We start from the raw sequence: 21,916 nt of genomic DNA on the forward strand, positions 1-21,916 counted from the left end.
TATCTTCCACAGAGACAAGAAAGAGACAGAGGAATTAACTCTACGTTTAATCAGTTACAAGCATCACCAAGCTGAGCCTCCCCTGTGATCATTAGCTGCTTCTGTGCACAGCTAGACTGGCTTCAGTTTGGTAGGGGGTAATTTTAAGCTGTCATTATCTTTGCCATGATACCTTTCTCCTGGCTGCAGCTTCAGCAAGGGTTACACAAGACCAAAGTCCTATACAGCAAGTCAATATTTACCTTAAGCACTGTACTGTTGAGACTTGCCTAGAGTACTTGATATAGTAACTTATTAAATCTTACACTATCTTTTCTAACAAAGAATAATAAAGGGCAATTTATCTTCTTTATGAGAAATTGTAAAGATAAATTCTACAAGGACAGCAGTTAGATTCAGCTTTAATAATTTTAATAAAGGACCTAAAAGAAAATGTTTCCATGAAAGGAGTTCTAAACAATATGATGTGTACACCACAGAACAGGTTCAAGACAGGGGCAGGAGCCACAGTGCAAAAATCATTTAAAACTAAGCCACACCAAGTTCTGGAAATTCAGCACTTTTTCAAGAAGTAGTATGTTAATACTGCAATTAAGCCTTTAAACTATGTCACAAAGGCTTATATAAAACTCTTGGACATTACAAGGAGAAGTATTTATTCTCCACTAAATGTCTGAATAAAATCTATGAGCTGCTGTACTAACATAGACTTTAAAATAATAAACAAATGACTGATTTTTTTTTTTCAGGTAGATTGTTCATAGTTCATAGTGAAGCTAACCTAACTGTTTAGATCCAAAAAAATTCTTTGCATGCCTCTGATGTAAATAAAGTTTTGCTAATAGTCTCATCTTTTATCATCTTTTTGGACAGAGATCTTTCTGATGTCAGAAACAGCTGTTAAAATACAGTTGAGACCAAAACTGGGCAACTGAGAGCAATTTTTTGTTTACTACATCTGTTTCAATTATTTACCCACCTGTTTTTTGTGTCTAAATGCAATTTCCTTATTTACTGCTAATACTCCCATCTTTACATTTAGCAACAACTGCTTTTGTTCTCTAAAACTGAACAGCTGTTTTAGCAATGATACCAGTGGAGTTATTGATTATAATCACCACAGGTAATTTCTAAAAATTCTCCAGTTCTACATTTGTAACCCTCCACATGTACCAGTTTGGTCATCACCCAGAAGTGAATTTTTTCAGGGAACAAAATAAAAATATTTCTACTGTGAACGAGTGGCGGGGGGGTGGTGTCCTGAGAATATTAGCCACATCATGAAATACGGAGACAGACAGTATTGCACAGCTTTCATCTAAAAAATACCAAAACAAAACAACAACAACAAAAAAACACCAAAAAAACAAACCACAAACACTAGGCCAGATCACCTGTCCAGGGAAGTGCAGCCTCAGGGAACATTTTCACAAGCAGCTTAACTAGTTTTGATCCATGACACTGCCTAATGGGCAGACCTGCCTCTCCCTGTTCTATTACACTAGCATTAGTACAGACACACAGTCAGCTCCATCAGCTCACTTTCTGTATGGTGTCAATTGCTGGCTGGTTTGGCGGATGGATCCAGCCGACCACACAACCACTTATACCTGCACACGAGAGGCAATGAAAATGGACAATCAGAGGGCTGTGAAAGAGGTGCACAGAGCCACCTCTTTCAGCAGTAACATCATCCTAAACCGGCTCTCTTGAAATTCCACACTTACCAATCCATATAGTTACCATGAAAATGTAACCTTTCACATCCCAAATGCCTGCTTGCAGCAATCAGATCAGGTATCAAATCCATCTCAGAGTGAATGCAGAAAGTATTTCTCTTTATTTTTTCACTCTGCTTTGAGAATGAGATCAGTATGTTACGAGCAGTCTATCTCCAAACTAGTAAAATCAGAGGATAAAACAAGAACAACTGCAAATGAAGTCCTAACACGGTCTTAGTAGTTTCCAGCACCAAAACTCCCACAAAGCTCAAATGAGAAAGGAGGCTGACAGGTTCCTATCCATTTTCTCTAAAGGTTTTATTTTCATTGTACTACGCCTGCAAGCATTACTTATATCCACCTCCATCCATTTAGCAAAAATAAGCTAGAGGCACTCAATTCTGCCCTGGGAACTGCCTTTTCCTATAAGAAGGCAAGATGCTGTCTTCCTTCACAGTTTTAAGTGCTGCACTTCTTACCAGTTATTACCTCATTTCACTTTATTGGGCTAAGTCAAAGATAGTCCAAGCGAAGTCTCTGCTAAAGCCATCTCAGAGTGAATGCAGAAAGTATTTCTCTTTATTTTTTCACTCTGCTGTGAGAATGAGATCAGTATGTTACGAGCAGTCTATCTCCAAACTAGTAAAATCAGAGGATAAAACAAGAACAACTGCAAATGAAGTCCTAACACGGTCTTAGTAGTTTCCAGCACCAAAACTCCCACAAAGCTCAAATGAGAAAGGAGGCTGACAGGTTCCTATCCATTTTCTCTAAAGGTTTTATTTTCATTGTACTACGCCTGCAAGCATTACTTATATCCACCTCCATCCATTTAGCAAAAATAAGCTAGAGGCACTCGATTCTGCCCTGGGAACTGCCTTTTCCTATAAGAAGGCAAGATGCTGTCTTCCTTCACAGTTTTAAGTGCTGCACTTCTTACCAGTTATTACCTCATTTCACTTTATTGGGCTAAGTCAAAGATAGTCCAAGCGAAGTCTCTGCTAAAGCCATCTCAGAGTGAATGCAGAAAGTATTTCTCTTTATTTTTTCACTCTGCTGTGAGAATGAGATCAGTATGTTACGAGCAGTCTATCTCCAAACTAGTAAAATCAGAGGATAAAACAAGAACAACTGCAAATGAAGTCCTAACACGGTCTTAGTAGTTTCCAGCACCAAAACTCCCACAAAGCTCAAATGAGAAAGGAGGCTGACAGGTTCCTATCCATTTTCTCTAAAGGTTTTATTTTCATTGTACTACGCCTGCAAGCATTACTTATATCCACCTCCATCCATTTAGCAAAAATAAGCTAGAGGCACTCGATTCTGCCCTGGGAACTGCCTTTTCCTATAAGAAGGCAAGATGCTGTCTTCCTTCACAGTTTTAAGTGCTGCACTTCTTACCAGTTATTACCTCATTTCACTTTATTGGGCTAAGTCAAAGATAGTCCAAGCAAAGTCTCTGCTAAAGCCATCCCTTTCACTCTTCCAAACTTCTCTCAGATGAGAGAAGCACCGAAATCACTACACTTTATTTTACTGAATAGGGCACAAAAACACAGAAGCCTGTGCCGATTTTTTTGATCTGTCAACAGCCTCTGGGACGTGTTGCTCAGACAGGATTACGATAGTCACCACAGTCTTAACTCAATAATGACCTGCCTCAGATTCTGTCTGGAGATTTACTTCCCGGGAAGAGGAGATATACCCTGTGATTGTTCATCTGCCTCAAAATAGGCATTACCAACACCTGGCTTTGTTACAGCGCTGAGAAACAGCTAGTGCCACGGATGCAAGTCTAACTTCTTTTTTTAAATAGGAAAAACTCCCTTTTTTTTTTTTTTAAATATGCAAGCGTGGAAGCTACGCGCTACAGGAGCGGACAAATCCTGGCTCGGCCCGTGCAAAGCACAAGCGACACCAGGGAGCAGTGGGACGCGCTCAGCAAGGCGGCGGGCGGCAGCTCGCACTCCTGCGCGCCCGGGGCTCACCCGCGAAGCACCGGTGGCCGTCCCGAGGGGGGAGGCGCCCAGACAGCGTCCGGGGGCTGAGGGGCCGCCGGAGCCGCTCACCTCCAGGGCGACCCCCGGTGCTGGGACCCCGCCCGCGCCGACCCTCCCACTGCCTCGGCCGCTGAGAGACAGGAGGGCCCCAGCCCAGCCGCCCCCGCCGCGTTACCTGGGCGCCGCGTTACCTGGGCACCGCGTCCGGCGCCGGCAGCCCGCCCTGCTCAGCACCGGCCTCGCCTCTCCGCGTCACTTCCGGGGCTGCGCTCCGCCCCGCCGCGGGCAGCGGGGCGCGCAGGCGCAGCGGGATGCGGGCGTTGTTTGGGCTGTGTCTGAGGGCGGGAGGCCGTGAGGCCGTGAGGCGGATGCGTGTGGTGGGCAGCGCCACCCCGAAGCACCTCGGGTCCGTCTGAGGGGCTCCGCGGGCCAGAGGAGACCTTGGCCGAGCGGAGTGTGCGTGGGAATCCCGGCTGCCCCGGGCAGGCTGCTGAGAATCGGGACGCTCAGACAAGGGACAGGCCGCAGCCCGGCCGGTCCTCGGCCTCCAGAGCAGCCAGTTCGATTACTTGCGTGGGTTGTCATGGATAGCAGTGCGCCAGGTTTGTGGCTGAGTGCAATTCGGGCAGGCAAACCACAAAATGGTTTTCTTGTAATCTGAGGTTTCCCCTGTTTTTGAAGACTTAGTGATACCAGCCCCAGTAGTCAGATAATTTTTCAGCTAGTTCTCTCAAAATATTAGGATGCAGCCTACATGGCCAAACTGGATATTAAGATGCCAAAATTTGACACATGCTTTTAACATCGTACTTTACTACTGGACAGAAAAAATTAATGGTACATCAACAAATCAACCAGCAATCTGGAATGGAGAGCAGAAACATTTGTTGATTACATATATCTTTTTATCATCGTTAGTGACAATTTTACTGTCTCCTTCAAGAAATAGCCCTCTACAATGACTTGTGTTGCTTTTATTCATTATAAGTATATGAACATTTACATCATATTTCAGTCTTCTGTATAAATTGCCTGGGGTTCTTCATGTCTGATTCCTCAAGTTATTCCAGTGTGTTGGATTGTTTCGTGGTGATGCTAATACAGCATAATAGTACCTTAAACCACATGTAGATGCTGTGAATGAGGGGACTGTAACCTTGTTCTTTAGTGGTTTTCTGTGATGCTTCCATGTCTTTTGTAGTATTTTCATTTGCTCATAAGGACAGCCACATTGCTTTAGCACTAAGGGAATGTGATACTTCAAATATTAATGAAGCTTTCTGAAACTGTTCTGAATTTCCATTCACAATTCTATTTTCTGCCAGTCAGTTTTACACTGAGATAGAGAAGGGAGTAAATTAAGAGGGCAAAGATGAACACTAATGCCCGGATTACCATTTATGGGGATGATAGCAAACATCCGTTGTTCGCTGGCTTCACGGTTTTTTGGATAGTCCTGCATTGCTTTTGGTGGTATTGTCCACTGTAAACCAGCACGTGTAGTATAAACAAACAAACAAAAAAAAAAAGGCAGCGATACCTGTATGACAGCACTAAGTGCTTATGTTTGCTCTCATTTTAAAAAATTCTGAAACACGCTCCCCACTTCTATTTCTCCCTCAGTGGAAGTCGTAACAGCCACATCAATCACACTGCGATTTGCACGCTAAGCAACGAGGGCCTATTGCTGTAGATCACTCTGCTGTCTTGCTGTTTTGTCGTGTATCAATCCAAAAGGAAGGTGTCTCTCTGCTTGCACAAGCAATACCACGGCCTGCCAGGAGGTGTTGCTTTGAAACCACGGAAATATCAGAGCTTAAAAATCATTAAATCAGCTTGCACTATTAAAAATAACCAATAGATACTTTGTTCTGGCAGGGAGAACTCAAGATCCTCCATTTGAAATGGTAATTTTTGTTTAAGACAATTTAAATCTGAAATGCGCAGAGTAGTACAGGGGGAAATAAATGCTGAACAGGGGACCCACTCAATAGAAAATACTGTGGGTTTGTACATTGCTAACAAATATGTTACAGCAGCTTTATGTGTGCAGAACTGTCAACGGCTTTGTATTTGCAGGTCTGGATGTTAATATATACATACATAACAGACCTGATGCAGTGGGGAGTTTTAGAGGGGTAACTCTTGGTTTCAAGGAGCCAAGGAGCAGAGTAAAGCCTCAATAAGACAAATAGTTGTCCTGCTCAGAGAGCTGTGTCACTGTGCTCTCCACACCTGCACACATACATTTTAAAAGAAAATGAGCTGTTTCTTTCTAAGGGGGAGTGCAGTGTTGGATATACAACTGTTCTGCACCTACAGCCCTGTTTTTAAGTACATATTAACAGTGACAAATTTAATTATGCATTTAATTATGTCCAGCCTTGGTCTAGAAGACAGAACAGGAGGTGAAGTTTCCAAGACATTTATAAACCTTTTGTACTAAAGGAAAAAACGCCTCAAAGGATACCCAGCAAGGAGGAAAAGTTTTTAAATGTCTTTATCACATCAAGATAAAACAACCCGCATTGCTAAAAGAATCTGAGACTCTTCAGCAGAAGTTTAAACTCTAAAATAGGATGACATTTTACAGCCCACAATATGCCTTGCTGCGTAGATGTAGTTACCACACTTACTCCAGCTGTGCCTTTCAAAGAGTTGTACATACCAGCCCTGAGGCGATGAACTCCACCTCACTGAGGGTCTGGAAGGCTGTTTTTGGAGACGGTTTAGCAAAGGACCTCATAGTTAGCAGAGGAGGTCACCTAAGGGTGTGTATAACCAAAGGAGCCTTTGAAAATTATTTTATGATCAGATGTTTACCAATATTGTTTTTTACCAGAGATGAAGGTGTTAGCCAGAATTAGAAAACAGTGTACCAGACAAAAGATTATAAAGGTGAGGAGATCAACAGCTCTTTTTACACCAAATAATCTTTTTGAAGTAAAAAAATTTTTTAAAATGTCGTAACTGTAAAAGGGAAAGCAGAAAACAGTTGTTGAATTTAGCTGGCCCTCTGAGCTGTTGTTTCAACAGCAAGGTGTAATTCAAGCCTGATGTTTAGACCAGCTGCTGTCAAAAACTAACTTTTCAGAGCTCCTACCACTCTCAGCACTGTGACCACGGGTTTTACCACCTTACCACAGTTCAGATTGTATAATGCAGCTAGTTAGACCTTCCATATTCCTCAGAGGTAGTTTCAGCGGAAATACTCTACTCCTACAGCTGGAACATCACTGCAGACCCTCCTTTTCAAGTGCCTCTGGCACCAAAAATTGACATGTTTTGTGCAACTAGTCAAATAATAATTTTCCAGGAATTTTTGTTCTGTGTGAATAAGTTTATAGCAAATCAAGCTGCATCTTCTGAAGTACCTTGCACCAATGATATACTGGAATAAAAATTAACCCAAGCCTCCTATAAATAAAGCACTTGTTTGTATCATTCAGCACTTCCTGAACAAAGCTGATGATCCCAGGAGACTGTAGGAGACTTGACAGACTCATTTTGCTCCAGCTCAGGAAGAAGCAGGATTCTTTTTCTTTAACCACAGCACATGCTGGGGGGTTTGAGAGACAAAGCATGACATTGACATTCATTGAAATCTGTCTTTTGGTGAATATCCCTCCTTTCCATTTCTAGTAATGGAGTCTCTAAGGATTTGATATTCCCATTTTGAGAAGCCTTTTCTTTCTCCAGAACTGGAATGGGCACCAGGTACATATTCTGAGCATTATCCTCTACTATGTAGTCTAAAGACCAGGGATGACAAAACTTAACAACACCCAGAGGAATATCCACAACCTACCTCACTGCCTGCCTTGTCCTGTTGAAAGCAAGTGTTTCATTACTACTCAAACTTTCTTACACAGAGTTAAACCTCTACCATAATCATAGTTTACTTCTGAAATGGCATCGGCTGCCGCAGACAAATAAGAGCAGAGCTGCCCCCTAGCAGAGGATGAAAACATGAGCAATTTTAGATATGCAATTTTATCTGTATTTCTCTTCATACAGCAAGATATCTTTTCTTTGGGCAGGCCTAGGGCTAGAGAAAGCTGCCACCATGTCTTGTGGTTTCATAGTCAACAGCTGTTTTTCATCAAAGTATAAACTGCCAGGCAGTCTGCAGGGAAGAGCCCTGCTCCTCACGGAACAGCCTTAGAAATAGAAGCACTGGAGGCCTGTACAAGCTTTTGGTGAGTTTCTCAAAAGCTTACAGAAAGAAACTTGACCATCTTGATTACATTTTGTCAAGGTTAAGTGCATCAACAGGCTCTGCAACCTCGACCCCCTCCCATGGCTGCCTGTCCTCAAGATCAGCTCTGATATAGCAGAGCTGCATTGCCTTGGATCAGACTGCTGTGAGAACAGCTAAGCTGTGAGAGAAAAAAAGAGCAAGAAGCCTAATCCGGGGCCCATGCAGCTGTATTCCTCCATTGGTTTGGGAGTTGCATTTAAGCTCAGGCCCTTGCGCTTGGTCCTTGTACAACTCAGCGCAGAACAGATTAAATACTTCACAGAAAGCTCTGAAGACTTTAATTTCCTCTGCTGTGTACACTTAAATGCACTTCCTCTTCTCACTACCAAACTATTTATCTTTAAGGAAAAAAAAAAAGACAACCATAAAGCTTACAACAATAAACATTTACTGGAGCCTTTCCATGACTCTGTAGAGTCACTGAGCTTTCTTTTCCTGCAAACTGTTTTCTTCTGTGTTTATTCATGCTCAGAAGGGTCCTGTTTTGTCACAACTATAGCAGTCGTATTATTAAAGCACAAGTAAAATAGACCTGTAAATTATAAACAGAAAGTACAACTCAGAGTGATCTTTGGTTTCATTCTGGTTAATAAAAATACAACAGATCAGTTAGCCCTCCAAGGCATAGTTTACAGCATTTTTATGAACTCCTAAAACACACTGTTTTACAAGCAAATTGTGGAGTGTTATCCCTAGTTTTGGGTTTGTTTTTTTTTTTTTTTACATTACTTAACAAATGACAGAAGAGCTGTAATGATCCACCACAACAGCAATAACAATAAAGGCAGCAGTTGCGATGAGTTAAGGCTATATGTTCGTATGGACCTTTCTGTACTGTAAATCAAGTTCTAAAATTATCTATAGCTGTTCCAGACCAGGGGAAGGAGCTGCAGCCATTCTGCCCAGTGGCTGACTTTTAAAGGCCAAGAGATACAAAAGACAGATTGTAGAGATACAAAAACATTTCAAGCAAAGTTAACTTTCCACAGGAAGTTAATTAGGATAAACTACACCCCATCCCATAGATTAAGCCAACACCCTACAACCCACAGGGAAAGACAGGCCTCGTTACCTACCCATACCTAGGAGAAGCATGTGTGGTTGCTGGTGGGTCTTTTTGGGAGTTACTGGGAGATTCAGCCTGGTCTGGGGGCTGTCTCTGACATGTCTCTTACACAGTGCTGCAAGCAGATGCTCCTGAAGCATCCTCTTCGTGTTTTCTGCATTGCTTCTTGAATAGCTGCACCAGGGATGGTGGCAGGGCAGGACAACCAGACACCAACAGATCCATGTAAAAAGTCATCGGTTCTTCAATGTCCAGGAATTTTCCCTCTGAAGAATCTTTCTTTCCCTTGAATTACATTTTAATGCAAAGGATACATTTTGTAATAGTAGAAACTACTTTTTTTTCCCCCCTACTTTTTAGCTTTTTTTACAAACCAATAATTTTCTAAGTAGGATTTTACAATGTGGCAAAGCCTACCACATCCTCACTTCATTAGCTTCCCTGTATTAATTAAAAAAACCACATAGGCCTTTAGCCTCTTGCAGAGTTCTAAGCAGGACCAGCCCTCGTGACAGATTTTTCCATTTAGACACCAAGAGCATGTTGCATACCATCAAGCCCTGACAACGCTCACCATCCTTTCCAAACAGGGGTTACCGTTGGTATCACTGCACTGAACTGAGGGGCTACGTGTAAAATAATGCCCGAGGAGATCGAGGGTACATCACTTGACAGGAAGCGCACGTTAAATCGCAGGCACAGGTACTGCGTCCCTGCAGGCCGGGGCAGCCCAGGCCGCGGGGCCGGGGACAGCACCCTCGCTGTGGGCGTCCCGCCCCGGCGGGGACGGCCGGGCTTTGGGCGGGGCGCCGCGGGGGCTGGCCCGCCCTGGGTGCCTCGGCGGTGGGAACAGCGGAGGGCGCTCGGCATGGCGCAGTACGCAATGGGTGCCGCTGCCGTGGCCGTCATCCGGCTCCGCAACCCGCCGGTCAACGCGCTGAGGTAACGGGCGGGCGCGGCCGGTTCCCCCCGCGGCTGTGGTCCCCCGGCGGCCGCCCGCCATTTCCTGTGACGGCCGCCCCTGCTCGGCCCGCCGCTCTTCAGAGGGAGCGCCGAGCCAAGGGGTCGGGGAGCTGCAGCGGCGGCCGGCTCGGTCCCTGGCGCTTGCCCTCCCTTGGCGAGCGGGGTGGGGGATTCTCTGATTTCCTTCCTTTTCACCTCATTTTCCCCCCCTTGCCCGTGTGAGGCCCCTCCTGGTCCCAGGGCAGGCTGCCCGATAAGAGCGTCTGCCGAGGGACCTGTCCAAATGCCGCTCGGGTACCTGCGCCAGCCTTTGCAAAAAACATGCTGATTTTTTCCATGGGACTTCTTTCCAAACGGAAGAAAGTTCCAGATTTTTTCCAAAGGGACTTCTGCCCTTTATTGTAATTTCTAGTGGGTTTTTTCGCAGGAGAGGTGTCAGGCTTATCAATCTGTTCTTTCTGTCATCTGCCCTGGAAGCTGTTTAGAAACTTCACATATCTCTTGTCACCTTCCAGTCCTTAAGCATCAAGATGATGCTTCCAGCAAGAAATGGCACGGCAGCCGAAGCAGTTCAGCCGTGTCACCCTGGAGTTCCTTCACAGCTCATAGGTGAAAACCAGCTTTTCCTGTTGGATTTGCTACTGGTTTAGTTGCCTGCTCCGCAGTGCTTGCTTGGCAAGTCCCTGCACTATCCAAGTGAGCGCAGGGGTTAGGGCAAAGGGCTTTGTAGACAGACGTGGTTTGACAAGAGGAGCTGGCACCAGGATTCAGCCACAGCCAGGGCTGTCAGAAGCAAAGGCAGTTTGTTTGCCTTTTAAAAATGAGTAAGGAATTGACCTCTAAATACTGATCTTGGTCAAGAAAGGCCCCAGGTGATCTCAAACACAAGCCAGTGAAAAACAAAGTCAAACACCAATCTGTAGGAGCCCCTGAAATTTTAGGTTTTCATGTGTTTTGGAAAGGACGTACGTGTTTTTTGGCTTTACATAATTTGTTATAAGGTGTGTATTTTAGTTCATTTAGTTCTGAGTACCACATAGGCCCTTTTTAAGCAGCTGTAGTTGAAGAGCTGTTCTGTAACAGTGACCATAGTGTCTATTCAGTATATATTTACAAGCCAAAAAAATGCACTGCAGTTATGCTCAACTTCTAAACCAGAGAGTTTGTTAAGAAGAAGGTGAAAGAGACAAGTAAGAGCATGAAGAGGAAATACAACTTGTCGCTCTTCTGTAGCAAGCTACATTGCTCTGCAGTAACTGGGAATGCTCACTTTTATTACAACACGTTTAAAAGTGGAGTAAGATCATTTTCATGTGCCCAGATAATTATCATGAGAAAACAGAGTGACTTGATGAGATTAGATGAACTAGACATGTAAGACTTCCAGAACTGCAGGGTACAAGGCATCCCTTGGACCTCCTGTGCCCAAGACCAGCCTAAGAAAACTTCCAGGCTGTGACCACAGTAAACTTTCCATCCTTACCACGAAAAGTACAAATACAGAGCTAAAGATAGGTGCTTAACGAACCTTAACTCTGTCTCTTTGAAAAGTCCTTGATAAAACCCAAAGTTGCCTTCGAACAGCAACTGCATGCACCTACACAACAGCCTCTTCAGGACAGACCCCTGCCTCTACTACCCTTTACTCTTCACCCCTCAGTGCCCTCACAGGGTGCAGTTCTGATGCTGTCAGCCAAGGGTAACAGGTGGTGTGTCTGTGGTCCCATTCCCCAGCCCCGAGAGGGAGAAGGAAGACCCTGGCAGAACACTTTAGATCCATTAAAAAGGCAGTTTCCATTGAGTGCTGTATCTTCACTCTCCACACACCTGTATTGTGCTGCCCACACTCTTTCATCCGCTGACAGCCCTGCAGCACAAAGGCCCCTGAGAGACCCAAGTGCTTACTTCACCCATGCAGGCTCATTCCCTCGTGACAAGCTCCATAGCACCGTGGCATAACCTAAGATGGGACTGCTGTGATCCTGGCCATGGTTTCTCATAGCCTCTGCTGTGCTAGCATTGGTGCTCCTGTGACTGGTAGCGAGCCAGCTCGGGGTGCAAATGTGACTGAACACCAGCCAGTTGGTTTGGGTTGGTTTTTGAGCCAGCCTAGCTCTCTGCATCAGCTCCTTGTGCAATTGCACAAGGAGCACTGCTGGCACAAGGGACAGAGTAGGAGTATATGTGGGGAAGGATAGGAACCTGCACAACATGGATTTAAATCAGTTAAGCTGCTGTGAAACTTCAGCTTGAGACATGCCTGTGGTCTTTGATTGCATGTCAGGGTAATACCTGTTTTAGTAGGGATCAATAATTATCTCATATTTGCCATCAGGTAGTTTTTAGCTGAGACCTGGCTATAGCTAGGAAAGGTAGAGCACACTCTGATCCTTGTGTGTTCCTTCTGCTTCTGCATATTTTATGTACTGGACCATAGGGGAGCAGGTTTGTGATTGCTGTTGGAAATGTTTGACTACATAGGTAATAGCAGGCAGTGAATGTTACAGACAGGAGCCATCTCCTGTGATCCTGAAAATTTAATTTCACAGCAGGCACAGATGCTTTTTAAAAGGCTGGTGGCTTTTTTCCTGCTCTGCTCTGGCCTCACCCCTCTCTCCCCATTACATGTGGCACTCTCTGCCATTCTCCCGGCTCCCACGCCATCGCCCTGGCCATTAGCACTTTAGAAGCCACTGGTGGGTAGGAATTTGCTTTCTCCTGTCTGACACCATGTGCTGCTGTGCAAGTACCTCCTTGGGTAGCGCTTTCCTGAGGAATGTATGCTGACTTGTGAGTCTGGCAGCAAATTTGGCTCCCACACACAGACTCCCCTTCAAGCTAATCTTTCTCTCCACCAGCAGAGGTGGCATGTGCCAAATTTGATGTGTTCGGGGTTTTTTATTCCTGGTTTGCAGAAGTCTAGTATTCAGAGATCTGCATTTATGAGACCATGGAATAGAGAGAAGGGATTTAGATACGCAAAAAACTGGGAAGTTTGGGGAACAGACAGACAAGACTTGCAAGAGAAAGGATCAGCCACACCTTATTAGCAGAGGCAGGCTGCTGGCACTGAAAATTAAGAAGGATGTGGAAGAGTACTTCAACATTTGAGCTGACAAGTGCAGAAAAGCTCCAGGGATGGGGTAGGGGAGTGTACGTGTGGGATTATATAAAGTATAACAGCGTAACAGTCACGATTGGAAAAGGCTCTCCCTGACTTCTAGGATTGTCCTTCTGACCCCCAATCAGCATAATGATCAGAAAATGTAAAGGAGATTAGAGAAGCTGCAACTTCAGATAGGTAACAATGATGGGAGAATGTGATTACCTGTGTTGGACTGGATCAGCACCTCATCAGGATGAGATGCAGAGAGAAAATTCTGGGATGCAATAAGCATCTGCTTCCTAAAACAACTATTCTAAAACCCCACAGAAGGGATGCAATTCTGGGTTTAGCCTTAATTTATGTGCAAGACTCCATTCAAGCTGTATTAGTGGCTGTGTGACAGCAACTACTACACAGCTGGATCTGACACTGAGGCAAGAGAGCGCAGACCAGGGAAATCCAGCACATGAGTACTCAATTTCAACTCAAACTCAGCTGCTAGGAATTATGTGAATACCCAGCAGTTAGTTCAAACAAAAATGCTGCAAGAAGCTATCCAAAAGACAAGAAGCCTGCAACAAGGGTGGAGGCTGCATTGTTGTTTGGGTTTGGGATTTTTTGTTTTTTAAATTTATTAGAAGCCCAGGTAAGTTGTTCAGCTAGCAAGTGATCTGGTAAGAGCCCTGCATGGCTTGATGAGAAAGCTAAGAAGACTAAGGGAAAACTTTGATTTTTTTAAGAAGTGGGAAGCTTATTCAAATGAGGAGAACAAGAAAGCCTGTAAAACACGACAGGAGAGATGTAAACTGGAAAATAAGACTAAAAAAAATATAAAGAGTGGATCAAGGCATGCTAAAACACAATAGCAAAAACTTCTTTAAATAAAAAAATATAACCCAGGACAATCTTACAGGATTGCTGAGCTCAAAACTGGCAGTTACAGCTCAGGGAAGGGATCCTTACCTTTGATAGTTCTGTGAAATCATCAGCTCAATGTGCCAGGGCAGCCCAAAAAGCCCACAAAATATTGGTTACCATCAGGATGTAGGTTGAGAACAGAGCAGAGTGCATCCCTTTTCTGCAATATAAACCATGTTAATTGTTGTGTGTAGTTCTGGATTTTGCATTTGCAGAAGGATATAGGGATGATCCAGAAAGGGACAACCAAAATAATCCAAGGGATGGTGCACTGCGTTAAGAAAGCAGACTGAAAAAGCTGAGTGTCGTCAGTTTGGAGAGGAAAAGGCTGTGGGAGAATAAGGTCAAGGTTTACAAAATCATAAAGAAAGCAAATAAAGTCATAACCTTTTACCAAATCCTGCAACAGCTGAACTAGGGGCATTTGATTAAACTAGTAGGAGCTTGTTTTGAAACAGATAATACAGAGCTTGCTGCCACAGGAGCCTGTGGAGGCAGATGGATCAGCAGAATTGGAAAGGGATTAGGCAAATTCACAGACAGCAGGTGTATAAGGGATGCTAAAAAGAATGTGTATAGACGTACATAGCAACATTCCCAATGCAGTGCTTGTGGATGTTGTGGATGTTGGGGGAAGTGCAAGGGGAAAGGAACAGCCCTGCATGTTTTCCATAAACAGCATTTTCTACTGTTGGATTCAAGTCTCACTTCTTTAAATGGGACTAAGTAAATTTTCAGAATTCCCTTAAATTACTTCTTTTTTTTTTTTTTAAATGGAAGAAGTTCACATGCACAAACCCTAGCTAAAATCTGAAATTATTAAGGTAAATAAAAACTTTGTTACAAATCCAGCAAATCATCACTGCAATGAGTTTTATGCAAAATAAAGATAACCTGGTGTGATCACCTACAAGAATATTCTCTTACTCTGGTATGCACATGTTCTTTAACAGCACCTGCAGTGTGTTTCTGAAACCTGTAACACTGAATCATCTTGGCAGAATCACTTTTCTTGCAGTCAAAATAGTATACTTGGTGGAGCTGACTACATAGCATGGGATTAAGCATTGATTGGAATGCATGGAGTGAATTTTTGCATTGTTACTGTTAAATGAATGATACTGTCACAGTAATGAAATACTTATGCAAATTATGGTGACTTTTTGTTTCTTTAATGCTCTAGCTGTTTGAAGTTGTGATGCTCTTGAGTATTTTTATAGTTTTACTGTCATACACTTTACTGCGCTGCTTTCATAAAAAATTACATCTTTTAGTATCAGTTATAATATGTGAGTTACAGAGCAATGCAGCCTGTAACATATCCTGAGGCAATCATATTGCTCCATCTTAGGAGAACAAGAAACTGCAAAAGTCTGATGTTTCTTCCTTTTTGTCCCACAAAAAAATTCCTACTGGGAAAAAGTTGCATGGAGGAAGAAAAAATATTTATGCAAGAACAGGGTCAAGTTATTCTCTGGCAAAAACAGTTCTGTTAGGTTAATACAGGTCATGTAGGTATTGAACTGTTATTTTGTGGCAGCCTTGATGACTGATTTTTCTTCTGGTAGGAGCATGTTGTTATAAGCACTAAGGGCTTCTAACTAATTTCCTACATAAAATCCTGCACCTTTCCATTTAATGCAGACAAACTTTTTAATGAGTATTTTGCTGATCTGCTGATCAAACACAGAAACGCTTTGATTGCTTCTTGTCTGTTCCTGACAGACTTGTGCCATTTTTCTGTACCATATTTTCAAATCAGTAATTTAACGTTTGTTTGGAATCCTGGTGCATATTTTTTCCTCTTCTTTGCACCATGGTTTGTAAAGTGTAATTACATTTCATAATGGTTTTCCCTTTAATCTTCCAGCCACTAGGTGAATTTGGTATTTCTGTGGCCTGGCTCTCCACTGATGCAAAAACAGACCTCTAAGAGCAGCAAGCATTGGGTGAAGCCTGTGGGTCCTCCTCAAATAGCAGCAGCCACAGCATTTGATATTCCAAAGGGAGTGAGATAAACAAATTTTTGATATGTATTTTTCCCCATAGAATATAAAACCATTTATTAAAATTGGAAAGGCTTTCATATTCTGCTACATGGAACTATATGCACTGGAAGGACCTTTGCAGAGTCACCTAATAGTTTTTGTCATGGCCAAGTTATCCTCATTTTAAGTTCCAGCTTTCAGAACCATTACTAATGTCAGACTTCAGAGTTGTCTTTGATGTCTGGATGAGGCAATTGGTACATAACTGGCTGTTCTCTCTCCAAAAATAACACTTCTCTCAGTCTCTGGTTGTCAGGTTTCAGGGCTCCCACTGATCCTTCTGTGCAGCATGGCCTTACCCAGGCAGCAGCTGATCCTGGAGACCCCCCCTAGAAAACCCCAACTTTCTGCTCAGCCAACAGCCCTGATTAATAGACTTTGCTAATAGCTTCTCTTAATTGTTTATTTAGAAGGAGGAATATGCAGAGGTTGGCTGTCAGAACTTCACACAGCTGGCTTACAGGAAACTTCTTGGGCTCCCCAGGTTTCCCTTTTTAGTCTATGGATTTCCACTTCAATGCTGCAGGCTGCTGCCTTACATAAATAATGTCATCACCCACCCTAGACACACCTAGAAGCATTACACAAGTACAGTGATACATTTTTTAATCTACTTTATTCACTTTAAAAGCTTCATTTTTAAGTGAAATGCCCTCAAATATATTGAAAAACATGCACAAACTGAGTATGCATCAGGCCTTTCTATCAGTTCCTTTTAATTCACACTCCTCTCTGCTGGGCATCAACACAGCTCTGCTCTCTTTTCATCAGCCACCAAGCTTACATGTGAAAGCTTACATGTGAAATTGAGCTTACAGTTTGGAGAAGGTCTAGGAACAGAAGGTGTGTTTATAAAAGACTAGGCAAGTATGTATGATACTTCTTTGAGTATTCCTCCAGCCTCCAACCACTTGTGGCTCAGATTTTCTGACTCAGAGGCATATTTAGATATGTAGTATGTATATATGCACATGCACACAGAAAAGTCTCTCTCACAAACTATGTATACACTTATATGCTTACAAGTATGTGTATATGAATATATTTTAGTATCTGAATTAAATGACACACAATTTGTGTTAATACTTCTGTTAATAAAGTGTTAGGTGTTAATGCTTTTATTTGTACCTACCATCTTTATTGTCACTGTCTTCTAAAACAGACTATACTCTCCATGTCCATCCATACACACACACACACATATATATAATTAGCTTCTAAGCTTCAAATGCCAAGTAAGCCTACAGTCAGGCCAGATTTTTTTAAATATCTGATTTGTAAAAATACTATTTATACTTCTACTGTTCTGTTTAAGTTCTTCGTTAATTCTTTGCTGGCCACATTTACTGCTTGTGACTGTGAAAATATGTTCAGGTAAGACAAGAAAAGAAATTCTACTTACGTTTTTAGGCCCTAATTCACTTTGACAGGATCATACACAAGTTTAAGTCTGAACCTATATACAGATCTTCACAAAGTAGAAGCATTATAATCATCAGCACAGCACCAACTCTGTGTCAGGTGTTTGAAAGATAGCTTTTTATCCCTGGAGCTCATTTCCCTTTTTGAAAAGTTCTTAGATTGTCAGTGGTTTAGCATTGATTACTTTTAAATTATGCTAAACTGTTTTCCTAAAAATCTGAATGTTTAATTCATAAATGCATTTTCAAAAGAACATTTCCCTATGCTGCTTGCTTTGGAAACAGCAATGTCATAGCCACAAGAAGACTCTCCAGCAAGTGAATGACAGGTCAGCCATAAGCTTGTTGGATTTTGGCGCTTGCCCTTGAAGTGAGAGGGAGACTAATGAAAGGATTCACCTGGAGAGGCTGTGGCAGAAGACAGGCTAGAGGAGACATATGCTTGGATGTACTGCTCATTTTCGCTGGGACGCTTGGCATTTATAATGCAGACCTCTTGGAAAGGTAACGTAGTTGATTGTTACTCACTGAATCTCTCATTTATTTCAGCTTGACAGCTCTCCAGGCATTAGAGGACGGACTGAAGAGAGCAGATGCAGATCCTTCGGTGAAAGCTGTTATGATTTGTGGTGAAAATGGGAAATTCAGTGCAGGTAAGCCATTTTTCATCAAACAGCCCAAGAAAAAAAGGAAACACTCTCCACCCACCATGTCTGATGATTCTCTGCCTCGTAACACTGCTGATAAAAGTCCTGATTTGGCTGGAAATGGCCACAAGACAGTGGGCTGCTTCTGTTCTGCTGTGCCACAGTTGACATGGGGCACATGACAAGTTGGGCTCTCCAGGCCAGAAATAAGTTGGTATGTTCATGCTGAAGTGGGGGACAGCTTCTCATCTCCTTGATATACAAAGCAAGCCACAGAAAGTAAGGAGGCATCAGTATCTCTGGACCATCAACTGGTCCAGTGTATGGAACATACCTGGGGTGAGGCAGTGGTGAATAACATCTTCTCCAGTTGTAGAAACCTGGGAAGCTAGGGAATTTCTGTGGAGCTCTACATTGCTTGTTAATAGTAACTTGCACTTAACTATTCCAGACTCAACTTTTTTTGTTTGTTTGTTTAACCAAGCATGTCTGCAATTTTCTGTAGTAACTGCATGATAGCTACAGTTATGTATTTTTGTAGTGCCTTCTCCTGAGCTCTCTGATTAGCCTTAAGGAGCCAGGGTTTCTTGAAGGTGGTCCCAAAAAGGGTTGATTCCTGTTAACCACTCTCCTGCCAGCAGCATGCTCTGCAAGGACTTGATCATTTGTGAGCAGCCATGTTCAATGGCACAGAGTGAAGGATCGTTCCAGTCACTGCCTTCCCCACTAATTCCTCTTCATCTCTTTGTGCTAACTCAGGTGCTGACATTCGAGGATTTTCTTCTCCAAAGAGACACAGTATTGCCTTGGGCCCCATCATCTCTCTCATAGAAAAGAGTGAGAAGCCCGTGGTGGCTGCCATTGAAGGCATTGCCTTGGGAGGAGGCCTGGAGGTGGCACTTGGCTGTCACTATCGGATTGCACATGTGAAGGTAATACATGCTGCAAACTAGAGAAGCTGGTGAAGGCATCAGGAGCCATGTACATACGGCCATGGACAGTGTGGGAGCCTGCTCCTGGGAAGCAGTGGGACAGCATGCCTTTCCTGGGATCATCTGCTCAGAGGAGGCAGGCTTTATAGCTACAGGATACAAGTCTGTGTTCAGACATTCTTCCCCTACAATACCACCCTCGACGTGCTTTCATAAGTCTTATTAAATAACTAATTTCAACTCATTTCTAAATATAAAATTGATTTGTAACTACTAGAATAAGGTGGCTGAATAGAAACTTCAGTAACCAGGTGTTAATTTACCCTAGATCTCAGTAGTCATTATCTATATTCTGATGTAGATGGCTGTATCTTACTGGCTCATGCAGTGTGACTTTTTTTTTCCCTAGCCCTGTGAATTTTGCATTTCTTTCTGCTAGTGGCCTAGTTTCAATAGGCAGTTGAAACTCAGCTAGCATGGAGCATTTACAGTTTGATTCCCCATGGGCTCTGGTTCCTCAGGGAGTACTCTGACCAAAAGACAGCTTTAAGAGTCTTTTAAGGAGTGACCCGTTTTTTTATTGAACCCCTTCCTTCAAGATTCAGGAATGCTGAACTACCTTTTAGTGGTACCTGGTCTCCTTATAGAGACTCTTCACTGATAGGGCCATCCCCTCACTTTTGCAGTATTAATCACTGTTTCTCCATGAAAAGTGAAGTTGCTGTAACAGCAACACAAAAGTGGGTTGCTGTAACAGCATAAAGAAGTATTCTACATCACCCTATATGCCACCTAAGGTGGGTGCCATAAGTAGTGGTCTTAAAGTGACTCCAAAACTCTTAAGAGCTCAATGGAAAATGTGCAAACTAATTTTTTTAAAACAAGGGAACAAAATCTAAATAGATTTTTAAGAGAAGACAAGACCACCCTTCCTGCTGCTCCAGCTTCTCTGCCATAACCCTACTAAATGTCAAGTGCACCAAGAGCCGTTTGAAGGAAACACATTTGAAGGAAGATTAGGGAAGAGTTCAGTACCAATTTTTCTTTACTGAACTTCCAAGAATTAGAGTAGGGAGGTAACAGTTAAGTCAGAGTGCTCTCCAGCATTTGGTAACAACTACCTGAAAGCATTAGTTTACACATGTCAATCTGGGAGATGCTGTTGGCCCCACAGCTCTCCTCCAGTGCTGTGCTAGCACACATAGACCCACTGAAAGGTGATGTTTTTCCTGTGCATTTGTGCACAAGTTCTTGAAATGGTTCAGTGGGCTTTAGTCTTAAACATCTTATGTGGCAAAAAGCAAGGATGAAGTTTCTATGTAGAAGTTTTGAGGCTTCCTAGAGGAGCAATGTGTGTATCAGGTCTGCTTGTCTTTCCTCTATTCTGCTCAGTTTGTAATTATCACTCTAAATCAGATTTGTTGTTGAATTTGACTTAATTTTAGGCACGGATGGGTTTACCAGAGGTCACCATTGGGTTAATTCCAGGTGCTCAAGGCACTCAGCGACTACCCAGACTGATTGGGGTACCAGCTGCTCTGGATATAATCACTACAGGTAAAGTACTGTGCCTTGGCCTTGCTCTATATAAGAATATGGCATTGAGTCATACCACCAGCTTGGTCTAAGAAAAATGAATTTCTTTTACCTACGTAGGTGCTTGGGTTGAAATTCAGCTTGCTTCCACTAATGACAGGCTAAGAAAGGGACATACATGCTTCTGAGGCATGTATTTAGTAATGCATTTTATGTACCTGATAATGAGCATGTCTCGTATTTGAAGCCAGCTACACACAAGTCATTTGATCAGATGCAAAAGAAAGAAATTGCTCATCATGCCCCACTGTAGTCACCTTATTTCTTTTTTTTATCACAGGAAGACACATTCCAGCAACTGAAGCACTGAAGCTGGGCTTGGTTGATGAAGTTGTGGAAGAAAACACAGTTGAGGCAGCAATTCACTTGGCAAACAAAGTGATTGGTGAGGAAAGAATTGCAGCAATGACAAGAAATAATTGGTGATGTTTCAGGGCTGGAGGGAGTCATAACAAAGCCCACCGGTTTGTTCCAATTTATATGCTCCATTCATCGAGTTTTGGCATCCATATAAGACAGAATTAATTGCAGAATTTGTTTTCTGTTGTCTGAAGTGAAAAATTCAGATGCTGGAGAGCTGCAGAAATTCAAGTGAGGATCTGGAGAACAGATACATATCAAGTCCTCCTGCTTCTTAATTATATATCCAACTCACATGCTCCTCTGGGCTGCTGCACTCCACTGATTTGGGAGAGGATGTGCTCTTTCCATATATAGTTTTGGATCACAGCTGGTATTGCATGTATTCTGGTTGCACCATCAATAATGGCTGATCAAAAGTAACTTTCTCCCTCTAGTGGAGGGGCTGGCACATCCTCAGCCCAATTTAATGTTCCATGAGTCTTTCAGTGACTGTCCCTAATCCTTTAGTGCTATGTAAGAAAATGGCCTGTGGAGAGTATTTTTTCCCTCGCCTTAGAAATAACAAAATCAAATTCACTGAGTTAACACAGGAAGAACAACATTCCTTGTGCAGCATGAGGAATGCCACCTTGAGAGAAAACAGGATATTTTGCCACTGCTAACCTCCTTGTACCATTGACTTCCATCAGGATTTCATCTGGAGCTCTGTCACAATGAGATGCATGCAAGGAAGCAAAAAACCTTTTCTGCTCTGATCACATGGCCTTTATAGGCAATGCTTTTCCAAGCTGGGGTGCTGCTTTTGCTCCTGCAGGTCTCTTCACTACAAACAAGGCCCTTTCTTCTCTGTAGGAGCACTTCTCCTGTGCTAGAA

The 21,916-nt window shown here is 43.0% G+C and overlaps 2 protein-coding genes across 8 annotated transcripts in view; one reads left to right on the top strand and one right to left on the bottom strand.

Annotated features, from left to right (window-relative positions):
- The window catches only part of MAP3K13 (mitogen-activated protein kinase kinase kinase 13), an 86,719-nt gene extending 82,666 nt beyond the window's left edge, over positions 1-4,053 (bottom strand). For 5 of the 6 annotated variants that reach the window (XM_072867971.1, XM_072867967.1, XM_072867973.1 and 2 more), the window contains exon 1: positions 3,913-4,053. The gene's annotated coding sequence lies outside the window, so the exon portion shown is untranslated. Of the gene's footprint in view, positions 1-3,896 lie in introns of all 6 variants that reach the window. The other variant, XM_072867968.1, reaches the window with a different exon arrangement.
- A 19-nt stretch (positions 4,054-4,072) lies between these two features.
- Positions 4,073-21,916, top strand: part of EHHADH (enoyl-CoA hydratase and 3-hydroxyacyl CoA dehydrogenase) — a 33,662-nt gene continuing 15,818 nt past the window's right edge. The window contains exons 1-5 of one of the 2 annotated variants that reach the window (XM_072867975.1): positions 4,073-4,323; positions 18,054-18,157; positions 18,911-19,083; positions 20,529-20,640; positions 20,960-21,064. In XM_072867975.1, the coding sequence (XP_072724076.1) occupies positions 18,124-18,157; positions 18,911-19,083; positions 20,529-20,640; positions 20,960-21,064 (424 nt within the window). In that variant the 5' untranslated portion in view covers positions 4,073-4,323; positions 18,054-18,123. Of the gene's footprint in view, positions 4,324-9,882; positions 9,991-18,053; positions 18,158-18,910; positions 19,084-20,528; positions 20,641-20,959; positions 21,065-21,916 lie in introns of those variants that run through there. The other variant, XM_072867974.1, reaches the window with a different exon arrangement.

The sequence above is a fragment of the Ciconia boyciana genome, chromosome 7 (genome assembly GCF_034638445.1).
Source record: "Ciconia boyciana chromosome 7, ASM3463844v1, whole genome shotgun sequence".
Lineage (NCBI taxonomy): Eukaryota > Metazoa > Chordata > Aves > Ciconiiformes > Ciconiidae > Ciconia > Ciconia boyciana.